The sequence below is a fragment of the Streptopelia decaocto genome (assembly GCF_964273445.1).
Source record: "Streptopelia decaocto genome assembly, chromosome: Z".
Classification (NCBI taxonomy): Eukaryota; Metazoa; Chordata; class Aves; order Columbiformes; family Columbidae; genus Streptopelia; species Streptopelia decaocto.
The window spans coordinates 38,094,217-38,111,277 of NC_138657.1; the positions used below are offsets into that span (position 1 = coordinate 38,094,217).

A 17,061-nucleotide genomic window follows, 5' to 3' on the forward strand; every position below is an offset into this window, starting at 1 on the left:
AAAAACGAGAACACACCTTGGCAGCACTTGGAACTGCACTGTCCCCTGCATAGGGGTTAACTAAACCCTGCCCTCCCCTAAAGAGAGCTAATTCTGGAGTATGCCCTGAAGCTGAAAAACACCTTCAAAGACAAAAACTAAAAGCTAAAGCATCTGCCAAACTCTTACAACCAATTAAGGCAGCTTTGTAACAGGCTTTCTGAATCACTGGCAGGTCATTTTTCCCAGATGTTCCCCTGTTAGCAGACAGAAATTTGTGCAAGAAGGACTTTAAGCTACCAACACTGAAAAGTGGTATGTTACAAGGAATTATGACAGTGCTTGTCACACCAGGATCTGCTCCAGGAAAAAGATGGCATGCAAAACTTTTGTTTTCTCACCACCAACACCCTACTGTGAAACTCTGCCCAACCTTCAAGTAGGCAGAGTGCCATTCCGACACATGGGTTTGGATTTCGGCAGCCAACAGACCATCTACAAGCATCAAGTGTGATAGCTATGGGCAGGAATCCCAGCCCAGAGAGCCCAAACAGCTGTGTCTTCTGAGCTAGCAAGCCTGAAGTTAATAGAATATAGAAATCCCTAATCCCACTCTTAGCTGGCTTTAAAAAAAAAAAAAAAAAAAAAGTAGTGAGAGATGGAGATAGAAAAGGAGACTTAAAGAAAAACAAAAATATGAACATTCGTATTTTCATCCTAAGAATGCTAAAGAGAAAAAACTCAAGCAAGTAATCAAAGGATATTTTGGGGCCTCTCTAGTCAGTTGATACACCCTGCCACGGAGCTGATGATAGCAACAACTTTATGATAACAAGGACATAAGCAGGAAACAACTCTTGCCTAGATTAGAGCTGTAAATTAGGGCAACTCTCACTAAACAGGTGTTTGATCACTGTTAACCTCTCTAGAGGAAAAGCTTAAACAATTTTAAATCTGCCCTGTTTCAGCACACGGTAACTTTGAATTTTACAGGAAACAAATAAGATGCATCAATTAGAAATGAAAAAAAAAGATACTCAAGGGCTGATGACTTATTCACCATACTTGTCCTCGGGTACAGAGAGGGGGAAATGTAATGATGTACAGAGATGGAAAAAATTAATGAAACCAGTCTAAAAGAGAAGGGCATTGTTCAGCATTCCCCTCATCAGATACAGACACATACAGGGATATTGTTACCTCTGTGCAGAACTATATGGTCAATCATGTTGCGTTTATATTTGGTGTGATAGAGGCAAAGAGGACAGCGAAGGTCTTTGGGTCCTTCCTCAGGAACTGCCGAATGCCCAGCTTCCACGTGCATAGTAAAAGCAGATCTGTGAGACGGGAGGGAGAGATGGAAGCAGTCAGAAGAGGTGTGCAGGGAATGATGAAGTGTCACAGCTCTATAAGGGATGCGTTGTGTAAAATGGTACAGATACCACTCAGCCTTGTCTTCACAGTGCCACATGGCATTTCAGTGGGGCTACTCACATGAGTAACACATGAGGAGAGGTATTTGCAGGCTTGTATCCTCAAGTAACAAAACACTCATTCTGACAAGATATTATTTTGCATGCATTGCTCTATAGTTACATTGCTATAGGGCAGGTAGTAAAAGAATTCCCATCTTTCATGCTAATTTGTCTTCAGGCTGAAAAATTCAGTGTACCTCCTCTGGCAAAGATTAAATTTTTAGCAAGTTGAACAAAATCTATCAACTGTTCTGAACTTGCAGAGGTGAGGACAGACTTATTTCTGGAGGCAGATAACGTCCGTAAGCAGCTCTGTCTTTCTAGGACAAGCCCAGAACCAACTAAAATGTTTAGATTCAGGATTCAAACCAGACTTGTGTTCAAAATGAGCTGGCATTGTATCGTTAAGTTTTAAAGCATCAGCTACAAGGACCTGAAAACCCAAGACTAAGAATACTCTACTTATTAATGTGGAGGAATGAATGAATACTCCACAGTACTTCAGAACAGAAAAAATCATGTTGGCATTATACTGGCTGCACACTCAAAAGTTGCAAGAGACATGCACACAGAGGAATTTAACTGTACACCTACCAAACCATAAGCTCAACCACTGAAATTAGAGGCATGTGTAAACTTAGGGCACTTGGTCATTTTTTCCTAAAGCAACGGTAAAGCTAGCAAAAGCTAAGGAGCTTGCCACATTGAACCAGAGTTAGAAGTTTCACTGAAGTTCTTCAAGACTCTTAGCTTGAAGACAAAGCAGCTTACCAACAAAATTGGCTTCAGGCCCAACCCAGGGATCACTGAATTCTACAGGTGTATTTCTAGCAACTCCAGTGAGTGCTTACATGCATTTAATTTTCTACGGTGAGTTGAAGACAAGATTTGTGTGGTATTTTTTTGACACCCCCATTTTTTTAGAAAAAGACAAAAAATATGCTGTGCTTCTAAGGACTAAATCCCTGATGGTTTGTGACACCATATGAAAATACACTACTCCCTTATGCAACTATGAATGTGTTTAAATCCTGCTTGATTTAATATGATTTCATTTCATACAGGTAGAAGAAAATAGCAGTCGCAAGATACAAACAGACCGAGTGGACCTGGCAATGGCTGGTAATCTTTAAGACAGACAGCAATCAGGATATAAAGCACAAGCAGCAAATTATACCAGAGAGGCAGCAAGGGGCTGAAGCAACAGAAGCTAGAGACATGTAACTAGAGCTTGCTCTCGTATGGATTTTCTCAGGCTTGTACTTCCACAAAACTCATCCCCTTTATCAAGTCATACTGCTCATTGTCACCAGTCTCCTATGAACTGAACAAGTTTGAGACCTCAAACGTCAGCTAAGGGTGTTATGCTCAAGGGTCCAGCATACCAGGAGGAAATGATGAACAATACAGGTACACAGGCCTTTTTTTTTCCCCTTATGGAACAGCAGCTAAAAACACACACAGAAGCACATGCAACACCAAGTTTTTAAATTTTGCACATCTAACTGGATTTTCTGAAATGTCTCTATATGCTAACAGATATGCTGGAGAATGCTTTGCCTTTCAGCTAGACAGATGGCAGGAGAAATAAAATTACATGAGAGAGGTTTCTTCAGAAAGGTAATAAAAATTCTCTTGTCTCCCTAGGACACTTCATTATCCCACGCTTCATGCTGGTGGCACCAGGAAATGACCTTATTTTTGCAGAGCAAACTTTCACACTTAAGGATAAGGATAGCCCTCTAAATGCCTAGGCTGAGGAAAAAGTACTACCTGTACCATTTCCTGCAGCAAGTAAAACCTGCTGCAAGGTCTTATTGAGCTTTTGTCTGCAGCAGATGGTACCAGCTGTTTTAGAAGAGAGGAAAATGGATTACATGGATGCTACTGTGATCTGGCATGGCATTTCCTATGCTCCTCTCCCTGGTCAGCGGTGGCCACGTTACTGATAGCTACAGCCAGCTCTCAAAGATCTCAGAAGTCTTTTCAAGTGCTATAATAATAACCCCCTTATGAGTTCAGTTTATCTCTTTTGCACAGTACTTACTTAAAGCCTGTATAAAAGGAACAATCTTTGCACTTGAAGAGTTTTTTCCCTCCATGCTTGTCACGGTAATGACGCCGAATGCTCTGTATGTAACCCGAGGAGAATTCACAAAATTCACAGTTAAGGATGGCTTCCGTTTTTTCCACTCCTGCAGCACTCCCAGAAAGTGGGATTGGGCTGATGTTGTTGTTGTTCCTGGCCAAAGCTGCAGACTGGTAGTGGTTCAACTGCTGCTGAACATCAGGAGGCTCAGAGTACGAAGAGTCTGCAGAGAAAAAGAGGGAACTTGTTATTCCAGGTGGATCAACAAATCTAGAAAGGTTTGAGGTCTGCTCCAGCACCTATTGGCTTTCAGAGTGGGTTGATAAAGATGTTGGAAATGAAATCCGTTGATATCTTTCTGAAGAAATTAAGTAAAAGAGGTGTAGCACTTCTTAATCATATCTAATATGTATTCTACAACTTTAAGGTAATCAGTATAAATTATGCTTTTTAGATCTTGATTTGGAAAGGGAAGCAGTGACAGATTTGATTGAAAAGCAGTCTAAAAAGAAGTCTGGTTTAAGACACTTTTAATTTGTGGAGGTAGAGCACATAAATCATAGTGTCAAGTGTTTATGTGTTTGGTGCATAAATCAAACCAGATCCTTTCAAATATCTTCTGTTACTTTACACCAGACGAAGATCTGGCACAAGATACATGTAAATAGCTTATATTAAAAAAAAAAAAAAAAAAAAAGGAGGCACATAAATAAATGGGTACTCTTTTCTCCTCATTCATGGAATTATTTAAGAACTACACATCAAAAGTAAACTTTGGTGAAATGATACAATTCTGTCACATTTGAAACCGTCTTCACAAAAGGTAAATTCAAGTTTTCCTAGTTGATGATGCCTGAAATGAAGTTATCATTGGAAGAAGATATATTTATTCATAAATTTCAGTAAACTTCTAAATCACATTTCCTTAGAGGCTGCTAAATTTTGCTATACTGAGAAAGGGATATCTTTACATAGATACATCTGTATGTATGCATTCCTTTTACAATGCAGCAGAACTCTGTCACACTGTTTTAATGGCATGTGGAGAAACACAGTCCAGAGATGTCTCAGTACTTAAACTGAAAGCTATAATACTTAGTTGGACCCCCACAAAAAACAAGGCAGGGGAGAGTGATGGTGAAACTTTCCCAATACACTGCTTGAATGGAGGTTAGGAATTCATCTGCTTTGTCCTATATAACACGCAGCTGCCCATGAATGGCACAAATGAAAGCAGATGAATAAAGCACAGATGAATTTCAGTGTAACTTTTCAGGAAAGAAGACAAAAGGCTCTTTTCTTAAGCTTTCTGGAAAAAGGAAAAAAAAGCAAGGTGGGGGCGGGGGGGTGGAGGAGGGGGAGAAGTGGGATACAAACTGTACCAGCCACCTCCTGCTTTGATGGGCACTTCATTTTCCAAAGCTTAATTCCCCGAGGCTGGATATGTAGGAATTCTCTAACAGAGACACTTGTGGGAACTTAACACCATACATTCTAGCCAATTAGTATGGAGAAACAAAAGGCAAGCAGGCCTATAGAGCACTCAGTGTGGGGACTTCTCCACCTGTCTTTAAAAGAGTAAAATACTTGCTTTCTTTTTTCACTGCCACAAAAAGGGGTTATACATGCCTGAGAAACGTAAAATAAACTATCAACCACCAAAAAAAACAAACACAAAAACAAAAGCAAAGCAAGAGATAAATGTCTCCAGGCTTCATCACCAGGTGTACAGCAAAGACAAAGACAGAGACATGAAAGATTCTGGTAAAAAGAATGAACTACTTTTTTGTTTTTCCTATCTGAGCCTTGTGAACCGAGGCTGGATTACAATGCTGCATTTACCATCTCTTGTTTCCACCTCTTCTACAGCAGGTTTGCCCACCATGAGGGCTCATAGTGAGCTCCACCCATTCATATGTCAAGGATTTCTTTTCCTTGCATTTGAAACAGGCTCCCTGCTTCTTTTACTTTGGCACAGGACAGGCCTGAGCAGCTGCAAACCTCTGCATAAGTCTCTTCTTCAAAGGCAGCAACAACATGCTTGCCTTCTTTTAGAACAGGCCATGAGTTCCAAAAGGATGCATGGTTCAGAGCATACCTGCAGCCTGGTGTCTAGGATACTCTGTTCAATGCTTCTAAAAGCTCAAAACACAGTTAGACAGATTTCCTGACAAGAAAAAAAAAAAGTTCATAGCACTGGAAACAGATCTACTAGCCAAACTAACTGTAGGGTACTGATTACAGTCTAGTTTGTAGCTTAGTGTTCCTTCCATCAGGAAGAAAAAATCAAGCAATTCCACCACATCATCAAGGTTCTTAGCTAAAGCCTCAGTGATATCCACTGCTAAGTTTTAAAAACTGTTCTTTTCAGAAGAAGGAGGTTTTGTTGTTGCTTGTAAGATCTACTGTACTCCAGAAGTTTTTACTTCCACTGTCATCTAGTGTCAATTATTCCAGCTTTTGAACTTTCAATTGGACATATACATACTTTCGTGGAATCTGGTGTGTGAAAACTGCAAAAGTAGACATGTACATGTCTATTCCCACAGAAGAAAACTACACAAAGTAGCTTTTCTTGTCATCAGCAATAGCCAAAAGCAAATTCTGCCTATAATATTAGAATCCTTACTTTCTTTCAACTAGGATTCATGCTGGCAATCTTACAATTTTTAGCATATTGTTCTGTTACAATTAAGATAGTTATGATATTTACAGAAAAAAAAGCCATCCAAAGAGTTTATATGGAGAGTCTTACACTTGAACAATGGTAGCATGCATGTCCCTAGTTCTGCCTGTGTATTCTTCCCCTTTTCCCTTGCCAAATGCTTTCATTATTTTGCAGTCCTTCTGGAGTGCAAGGTTTAGCACTTCGTGAAGAAAAACACCCAGGATTAACATGTATATAGTGCTTCTGTTGGTTTCTGAGAATTTGCTTGCCAGACAGTTACCCTAGCATGCCAGTGCAATCCAGCTCCACCAGGAACACTTCGGACAGAGTCCAAAGCTGACTAACAGCATGGAAGGTTTTCCACCAGCTTCAGGGAACCACTCTTTTTCATGTTCACTCTAAAACCAGTGAAGACAGTGGAAAGACAGCAAGTGACTTGAGTTTGTTTCCAAACATGTGTTTTAGCACACAGCACAGAATGAACTGCCAGCAAATAAGAAACAGGTGATGGGGTTGAGGTTTCGGACTTTTATTTACCTTTCAAAAGCAGTACCCAAGAGAAGGACTATGGAGGCAAACCCACAGCCAAGGAGCAAAAGCACTGCCTTAAACTGGCAGAGCAATTCTACATAGGCACCTTCTCTGTTTCTCCTGGAAGAGCAGGCTGATGTTCCAAACAGCTCTGCATGTACTCCAGTGCTGGGCTGACTTAAGATGTTGATCAAGTCCTTAGCATTTACACAAGCCTCAAGCTGTTGTGCACCAAAAGGCTGGACACCCTTTGGTGGTGTTGGCACAACAACAGGATGCCTGGATGTAAGAGTGGAGAATGAAGATGAGAGCAGAGCTTTTCCCTCAGAACTGACCAACAATTGAGTCATGGCTGTACACCATGCAAGTTCCACCTCAGTCTTTTTCCTGCACCCCACACGCAAAGGATTGGGAGCACTCTAGGAAAGTGCTAACAACCTTGGCCTGTAGCAGGAAGAGGGTCTAGCCATCCATGCCTGAAAAAAGTAAAATAGCACGAGAAGCCCACATCAAAGTCACAAAGCAGATGAAAGACATTAAAATAAGCAAAGGGAAGAGTTAGCGAATCTGTATTAAGCAATGTAAAACACGAAGACAAAGAAAAAACACAAAAGGGAAAAAAATTAAGAAAAATGTAAACTGGGAAGTATTCCTTATAAGTTTAAGCAAAAAAATTGGGATTTTTTTCTTTGAACAGCCCTGAGGTAGCACAAGAAAACACAGGATGTTCATATATGCAATGCGATGAAAGAAAACTGAATATTTAGCCCTGACTGATTTAAAACAATCAAACATAAAAAGCCCACACCAAAAACACTGAGGTCCATTTTTAACAGTAATTTTATCCAAACTGAATGGAAGGACTTTGCTATGGAACTCCAAAAGCAAGGTAACAGCATGGGATGATCTGACATAAAAGGAAGGACACCTACAATGGTGCTAAGAGGCAAAAATTAACAGTAATTGATGCAGTAAAAAATGGAAGAACAGCAGCGATGCTGCAAATCTCAATTTTGAGATTTCACATATCACATCTACCTCCAGACTACCCGTGCAGGAAGAATAACAAGGTTAGCAAGTACTGTAATCCTTGCCAGCACCTATGGATCTAAAAGACCACAGAATCTACCCTCAGTACACAACAGTATTCTCATAACCAAATGCAGAAATGACTAGTTGAAAGGAAAGCAGTAGAAATGACTGTCCACATGGTGCCCCATCTACACAGCCATATCTAAATAACTACTGTGTGTTGGTAATAATACATACGTAAGTCTCATAGTGTCTCTCCACGGGGTGAAGACAGAAAGCATTTCCACAGTGCCTAAACAACTTAAATGCCCAGTAAGTGATGTTGCCACCTCAAAACTTTATTCAGAGTACAGGCACAAAGAATGGCACAGAGTCTATCAACAATACTGAAAGTTACTACCTCATTCAAAAAAGCATTCACAGTCTCCACTACAATGCAATGCAATCATGAAAACGCAGCTTGATACACACCTGCATTAGCCTGGGATCATACACTGGGGAAAAATATACAATGAAAACACACCACAGAAGCAAAATGAAAATCCAAGTTTTCATGGATCATCTGCAGCATGTAACATGTTTCAGACACCTAAAAACAGGAAAACTTGGCATCTTTTCAGAAGAAAATATTAACTAGAGATTCTGACCCAGATACAGAAATTTACTCAGATACTAAACGATGTTTTAGTTATTTGTAGGTATTCTCAGAGCTACTGGTGAACGCATACGCAACAGCAAAACACACTAAAACAAGAGACCTTAAACAAGAGTAGACCAGAAAAACACCGGGACATTCTAAGTAAGAGACACTGAACAGCACCCAAGAAACCAGAGGAAAACTGTCTGTTAGGGGAACAAAATCAAACCATTGCTTCATCCTTTTAAAGAACTAGACACACCTAATAGAAGTATCTGCATGTCTGCACAATGAGGGATAGAGATGGAGGGAAAAACACTGTTCAGGAAAAGCAACTGTGTGAGTACATTGGCAGGAAAGCTTGTTGTATTTGCAAACTACTAATAATTGAACAGCTCAATGACCAGAAGAAGGCAGTGGGAGATAAAAATGAATTCACAATGCTTTTCTGATAAATCAAGGGATAAACATCAACCAAAGTCAAAAGAGATCAGCATTTGTATGACAAATGAAACTGGGGAAGGGAGCGTTTGGCTCCTGAGAGCAGGGGTGGTGGGGGGGGAAGAAAGAGAATGTATAAATAACAAAAAATGCTTTAAAAAAATTTTTTTTTTTTTGAAGTAACATTGTAACAACACAGGCCTAGGACATTATGGATCTGCAAAACAAAGTCCTAAATAAACTAGAAGGAAAATATTTGGAATGCTATTTTTCTCTGAATTCATTCACATAAAGAGAAGATTTCTACGAAGAATGACAGATAAATTTCAAGGAATTAAGCAGCAGATAAATCGTTTCCTCTGGATAGAAATATATTTGTGAAACCAAATGAAGATGCCAAAAAATATACCAACAAATATCAACAAACACAAAATGTATGGACAAAAGCATGGAGGATAGAACTAGTAATTATTTTTAAAGGCATAAGATAAGGCTAAGAGTGGAATTTATGAGATTTAGAAACATAATCCCTTCTGAAATTTGATGGGACTCAAAATTAGCAGCTCACTGGGTGGTAGGATAGCATATAGTAATGAATTGCAACAGCTTGAGAAGTGGGAAGGTGGCAAATCATGGTGTCATACAAAAATTGTCAAGACTACACACATTTGTTCACTTCATGCCATGCAGCACTGACCTGGAAGGAAGAATATGTGGGAGGGTGAAATGTTCTGGCAATAAATTAACTAGGGGAGGGGAAGATCGAAGAGATTAAGATTCAGAGGGATGCAACAAAGCATTCATGAAGAAGCTCAGGGAACCATACAGTGCAAGGAAATTTTAATCACTGCATGTTTAATAACCGAATATGAACCTAATCTTCTAACTAAATTCTGATTTTTACTGAAGAACCCTTACATTGCTAAATGTTGTGAATGAGATGTAACAGAAACAAAATTTGTGTCCTTGTTCACACACTCCCAAACACAAAAGAAAAGAGTAATCACAGAAGAAAGAAAATAAAAATCCTGGAATAAAATTGCCATTCGAAGGATTTATGCCAAAAAAACCCCCAACAACAACAAAAGACACCAATACCAAACCTTGTTAGAGGAATTTATTTCATCATTATCTGTAAAGGTTACTTCTTGGATAATTTTGGACCAGCTTTTGTGAGAAAGCTATTACACATATGTCTAAGGCTCAGAAAAGGATAACCAGAAAGATACATGGACTATGTAATCTTGTTTATTCAAAAGAGGTGAAAAACTATATCTATGTTTCTTTATAACTTCAAATTCCCTTTTGAGTTATGTGCATATCTATCTCTGAATAGAACTGAGACAGGATACACGCTATGCAATGGCAGAATGTCTATAATTCTCTGTATAAGATGATGCAAATAAAAGCAGTAGGAATTCTACAGGACTTAGGAAGAAGTAACATAATTGATGAAGTAAGTTATACCATATTATGTCCATCAGAAGAGAAGGATCAGTGAAATATCTTCCTATGCCCTCCTGTTTTTGAGTATTCAACACTTCCAGGAATTCCTATAAGCATCACTGTTCAAGACAGGTACAACATGATCATGAACACTGCCTGAATCATTACCCTGCCCTGCTAATGCTGTGATTTGGAAGGATCCATTTCAGGGGTCAGGAAACACTTCATCATAATAGCTGTTTAATTACTAGTTATCCCTTCTTTTCATCCATCCTCCCCACAACATAATTTTTCCTGGCTTCATGTCAATTTAACTTTCCTGCAGTTTTTTAGGTGACCTGGCCACTTACTATTCACATTCAGGCTGCACACAACCCTCTCATTATAAACCAGCCTCTTTTCAGTAGCTGCTCTACCACTTGCAACCTCTGCAACATCAGTGCCAGCTACTACAGCATTTGAACCCCACTGGTTGCTTTGCCCATTGCCATTTTTGCTTACAACACAGAGATAATGCAATGAAGTGCATCCTGTTTCCCTTCCTCTGCCATTCATGTTATTTTACCTCTGTTTGCCCATGCCTTCTGTTTCAAGAATGTTGCAGGCTGATAATCTGCTGCCACTGGCTTATAAATGGTGAACAGTTTAAACTGCTGGTCATGTTTCAACTGTATATTCTTATCAGTTGTTATTCAAGGAATAAATTTCCATTGTCTAATAGGTGGCACAAAAAAACCAAGAATTGTGCTACATGTCAAACATTGGGATCTTCATGTGCTTACCTATCCCCAGAAAGTTCTCTAGCTATTCCTTATTCTGTTGAGCTAAACTCAAACTCATAAATGGAAGCACACTTAAAGCACACTTACAGAAGAGGGGAACACAAACAGACCTGTGAAGAGCTTTAAACAAGATGTTGATTTAACCCATCTGCCAAAAGGATTTACTGGTCACAAGTTATGTTCTGAATTTACAGAGATTTCCTACTTCAATTGATTCTTCTTCCAGACAATAATCTACTGAGCTTTTTTTTTTTTTTTTTTTTTTGGCACCAGTAACCAAACCAACCTCATGCTATTACGCTCCATGATTTCCTTCTCAATTTTAAGGGCAATTGATCAGATATTTTTCAGGAGCATGCAACACTTCCTTCTATATTTTTCTGTCCTTTTAAGTATCTGTATTAATACAAACACATAACCACAAACACACATGCTGCTGTTGCCTAAATGCTCGCTTGCCTCTAAGCTTGAAATGAAGAGAGGAAAGAAAACCAGCTTCATAAACTGCTACATTTTTGCATTCTCCTTTAAAACTAGTCCTAAAATTACAGGGACAATATATGGATACTGAGGACCTGTTCTAAGTATAAAGCTTGGAAACTTGGAATTTGTTCTGGAGACCTTCAGCATGCACTTTGACATTATCATTATTATTGCCAACAGACTGAATTTCTATCACCAGCTCTGAGTGATCTCAGATCACTTCGGGCAGTATTTTCAAATATTGGTACCAAAATGTAGTAACAATGTCCCTTAAAGAAGAAATAAAACCAGCTACTTATACATCTAACTTCAGGCCATCAGGTATGATGATGACATATGTCAATTTCAACAGAGCTAAACCAGCAAAGGAGTTTTACTTCTCTGTCAAGCACCAAATCCCTCTAGCAGGTTTTAGATCAATAGAAAGCAACTGGAGTCTCAGGGGACAAGAACAGTATCAGTTAACTTAAAGAAGAAGGCTAGTAACACATGGGAATGGCAGCCTACAGGAATGCTGTCTTGCATAGCGTTGGTCAAGACGTACTACATATCCCTTCCAGCAATAGCATCCTTTTTACTTTGCGTAGAGTTGATCACAAATTCCAGGGACAGCCAAAGTATGTGACAGCTAAGAGAGCATCCCCTACCACTTTGTCCCCTATCCTGAACATACAAATCAGAGTCAAAAGAAAGTAAAATCGTCAGGGTAAAACAAAACAAAAAAAAAAAAAAGAAAATCAACAAAACAAACAAGCAAAAAAACCCCCACACACCTCCCCCCCAAAACCAAACAAAACACAAACAACCCCCCAAAAAACAAAATAAACAAAAAACCCCACACCAGCCAAACAAAATCAAACAAAACAAACAAACAAACAAAACCCCAAACAAACAAACAAAAAAAACAGAAGTCTAGGTATGCTTCTTTCTTTCCCCCATGGGTGCAATCAGGTCATTTCTGTCTGTCCAGAAGAAATCCAGAAGATGTTTCTTCCTTCATTTATTACTTGATCCACCCAAACAACTTATTCTGTATTCTGTCTGCCCTAGGCAAGTCTTTCAGTATGGCATCAATTCTATCAGAGCAGGCTGGCCAAATCCATACAAAGACTGGCAGCAAGTTTCTCCCAGTGCATGAGTTCCTTTCTCCATCGCGTGGAATCTCAATTTTTGTCTTTACCTATTCAGTTCAAGCACAAAAAGCTCAGGACCAGAAATGAGCACAATGAGCAGCAAGTTGACACCCCCTTGATCACAGCCAGTGACAGAATAAACATCTTCCTCTGTTTCACTAGCCACAAAGATGTTCTCAACACGCTGTAGGAAAAGGCCTGACGCCAAACAGCTATACACCAGTGGAAGATAGCTGCAGAGAACAACATCATCCCCAGTGCCCTAGGTCCTTAAAACAGTGAGGAATATGATCAGTAAACCTGGAGGTGAACAAGTCCTGCACTTGTTCCAGCAGTCCCTGCCGATCTGATGCAGGAGAAAAATTCCAGTGTCATCTAACCTCTGATAATTAGTTTAACACTGACCACAAGAAGTAAGGCACACCAACAAGTATTGGAGATTTTTAACAAGCACCAACAGGCAGTGTGGCCACTGGCAGCACCTCAGGGAAGGAAAGACAGGCAAAGTTTGAGGGTAAAGCAGGAACTTGGTCTAGCTTAGAGAAAGAAGGAACACGGCTGGGGAAAAAAAGCAGCCTGCAAGGAAGAAGGGTTAATCTGATACTTCAGAGTGAGAAGATACATGCAGCATCACTCCTACAGGGCACCTACAGCACACAGGACGAGTCTGACTGTAACTACAAATGCAGACACATCTTCTGTTCTGCAATAAGCAGATCACCATCTTCCATCCTTAACATGGATGCTATCCTTCCAACTCATCTTGCAATTAAAGCAATTATGTATTGAAGCTGCTTTGCCTGACTGTGCTCTGTAGTCACTACTGGCCCTTTGCCTCCCCAGTCAAACAAAAGTCAAATAAAAAGGTCTCAAACTTTAAAACTGAGGCGTCTAAGCCTGTCCCCCTGAAAGAACACAAATCCCGAACTAAATACAAAGAAAAGGGTATTCTGCTCCAATACAAGGTTTCCAGGCTGTTAGGACTCTGACTTTTGTGGTCTTCCCAAAACAGCAGCAGCCATAAACCACCAAGACACTGTAGCAACAACGAGAGAGAAACAGCACCAAAGATGAAGAGTGACAGGAACCTTCTGCCCTGATTGGAAAGTCAGAAAAATATCCCTTATTGAAAGCAGCAGTGTATGTGAATAGAAATAAACAAATCAGCTACAAACTATGGTATGGATTTAAAAAAAAAAATCAAAGGTAGTATGTCTGAGGATATGGAAGGCTTGCCTCTGTTCTGAAAGGTAGAAGGAAGACAGAGATACGTGACTCTAGGGCTGAGTGAATCATTGTAACAATCCTACCTTCTTGGCATCAGCCCAGACAATTTTGTTGAAAAGGCTCCTTGCTTCCCACTGCTCTCCTCTCATCATAGGAGTATATGAAATTGCTTTAGCAAACCTGCTAAAGGCCCTCTGCACCCTCAGGATTTCATTTGTCAAGTAGCGTAGAAGACACACATCCTGATTATGCATTATCCACTTTGAAAAACCATACAGAAATGGGAAGGGATTCACAGTTCTTAAGCAACAATCCCAGAAACTGGTCTTAGTAAAGCAGCTTTGTACCTGGCCTAGCTCTGGCAAAGCAAACAAATGTATTTATATTTCAGTCTCTAGATGAGGCCAAGTTCTTTTCCACTGGCAAAGGCTAAAGTTCAGAATAAGATGGAACAGGGCACTGGCTGTTTCATTTAGCAGTTTTAAACGCATTTCCTGCTGCAAGTAATTAAATTTAATCAAGATGTTGACATATCAAGTACTAGGAAACTCAAAAAAAATCTTCAAGTTCTGACCCTGCATGTGTTTTGTGAAGTGTGCTGGTATTAATGATAGATCCCACTTGGTTTGCACAACAGTGAAAAGCATGATTATTGAGCTCCAAGGGCACACAGAAAGCCTGTTGCTTTCTACACTTCAAGAACTGGTTGCCACTAAAAAGGAATGATCTTGTACAATAGCAAAATGACTGAGCAGACAGTAGAAGCCACATCCAGATCTGTCTGGTTTATCACTTTCACTTTAATACTTTATTTTGCTAATTTAATACTCTTAATAAAATTTAGAAACTATTATTTTGAACTACTGCATACAGTCATGATACAAACAAATTTATGAGGCTCCAAATCTGCCAGCCATATGAATAAAGGGTACTACTTTGCTCTACAAAGTAGTTAAGCCAAAGGGGTTGTTTTCACAAAATAAAGACCTACTAAGAACAGCAGCAGTACTAGCCAGGACAATTTAGGGCAAGTATTTTACATGCTCCCAAGAAGCTTCTGCTGAGGATGAAGGCAAAACATGAAACTATTTATCAATCTACTGAGTCATTCTACTTCATGGGCTTTTGGACAATAGGTTGCACTCACTGATTTCTCCAGTTTATAAGAAAAAAGGCAGTCCACCAGTATGTACACAAGCAGTGTCTGTTGCCATGTGCTTTCTCCTTAGCTGATGATCATGTTACAGATAATACCTGTTGCTATTGTTCCTATTCCTGTTTTGTAGTGTTCAGTGACACTTTTTTTGTGTCTCTGCCTTGCTTCCAATGCTTCCTTATTGAAAGAGATGGTAGTCTTCTAATATTATGCCTTGACAATGTAGACTGTAGGATTCCATTGCCTTGCACTTAAGTCAACAGGAACATAGCTGACCCTGCACAATTCAACACTTGAAACCCCTATCTGTGACACATACAGCCCCATAGGATAACAGTATCATCAATAAATCCATACAACCCTTCTAGGCAGAGATTAACATCAATATAAGTTCTGGTTCTCACAAAGACTCTGAAAAAAACACAGTAACAGATCCTGTTAGGGGATTCAACCAATCCTCCTAGCAGTTTGTAATATTTCAATTTACATGGCATTCTTACCATTTAAGTTCTCAAAAGGGTTAAGCCACACTTCAGTGTGAAGGGCAAATAAGTAGGTAAATCCAAACAAACAAAAAAGCCAGTCACACATATGGAAATGAATAGTCCAACACCTCAATTTCTTTCTTCCAAGAGGAAAAATACTTGTAAACAATTGGAAGAGCAAAAGAATATTTTACCACAATGGTAATCCTACCGTTTCTAAAAGACCTGGATACCACAAATCGTTCAGTGTCCCTGTGCTATGCAAAACAAACAGAAAAATCTTGCACTGTTTTTTTGTGGCTGTTTGTAAGAAAAACACCTCCCAAAAACCCATCACCCCAGCCCCCCCAAAAACTGGTGCTTTATCTCTAGTTAGATTAGGATACAATGAAAACAGGTTCCTTGCACAGCAAAATATCACCCAACATGCAAGGAGAGATAAAATACAAGAAGCAGCATCTTGCAATGCCTCTGTAAGAAAGTAATCTCTGCTAACTCACACAATCACCTTCTTACACTACTGCCCCAAGAGAGGTATACAAGCACGGAATCAGTTGTTATGCGTTCTAATGATGATGTAGTTGCCAGGGATGGGGCTACCTAAAATGTTCAGCACCTACTCCACTTCAAATCGACTCCCATTAAAGGCATATCATGCACCCGAAACATCTCCAGGATATACAGTTGAACACTTTAGATATGCTTGCTGCCACCAACACAGAATTAAAAAGAGATGAGTCACAGGAATTTATTCTCATCTTTTAATGAATGGATAAATCTAAAATAATACAAGAAATGTTCTAAGCAAGGCCTCTCAAGGAAAAATCTCTGCAGGAAACCAAACCAAACCAAATCAAACCAAACCAAACACAAACACCACCAAAAAATCAGCAGAAGTTCCACTGGGCTGTTGTCCCAGAACAGTTCTATTCAGACATGCACTCTGCTATAACAATTCATTACCCTTGTCTCCATTTTTACAGGGCTCAAAAATTGGCAAGATGAGTTCTGCTAATTCCCCAATTCTCCACAAGTCATACTGTTCTGTTTCCTATTCCAACCACAATACTAATCTACAGACAAGAACAGACCCTTTCTGCAACCATTTCAATTATACTAGCCTGCTGGATACATACCAACCTACAAAACAAGCTAGTAGCAATGTGAGGCAACCTTTTGTCTGCCTTTTACCCGAGCCCTATTTCAATTTTGCATCCCCAGTGAATTAACTTGATCATAACCTGCAATCTATGTTATTTATACACACTAATACAGACAAAATCCAACTACTCTACAACATGTGAGCCCCACTTAACATTGGCTCCAGTTGAATATAACAGTGCCTGTACAGAGTTGCATTTTCTATTCTTGACATGAAGCTTTTTCTAGTCCTGCATATCACCTGCAACTTGCAGGCCTAAGCCACAGAGACATTGACAGTTCCCTTCTAAAAATCAAAAATAAATTATGTCATAAGAGCACCTGTCATAAATCTGA

At 39.5% G+C, this 17,061-nt stretch overlaps 1 protein-coding gene across 3 annotated transcripts in view; it reads right to left on the reverse strand.

The window, feature by feature from the left end:
- Nucleotides 1–17,061, reverse strand: part of ZNF462 (zinc finger protein 462) — a 96,375-nt gene that overhangs the window by 18,257 nt on the left and 61,057 nt on the right. For all 3 annotated transcript variants that reach the window (XM_082075103.1, XM_082075101.1, XM_082075100.1), the window contains 2 exons: nt 3,502–3,766; nt 1,180–1,316 (listed from right to left, as the gene is read on the reverse strand). In XM_082075103.1, the coding sequence (XP_081931229.1) occupies nt 1,180–1,316; nt 3,502–3,766 (402 nt within the window). The remainder of the gene's footprint in view (nt 1–1,179; nt 1,317–3,501; nt 3,767–17,061) is intronic.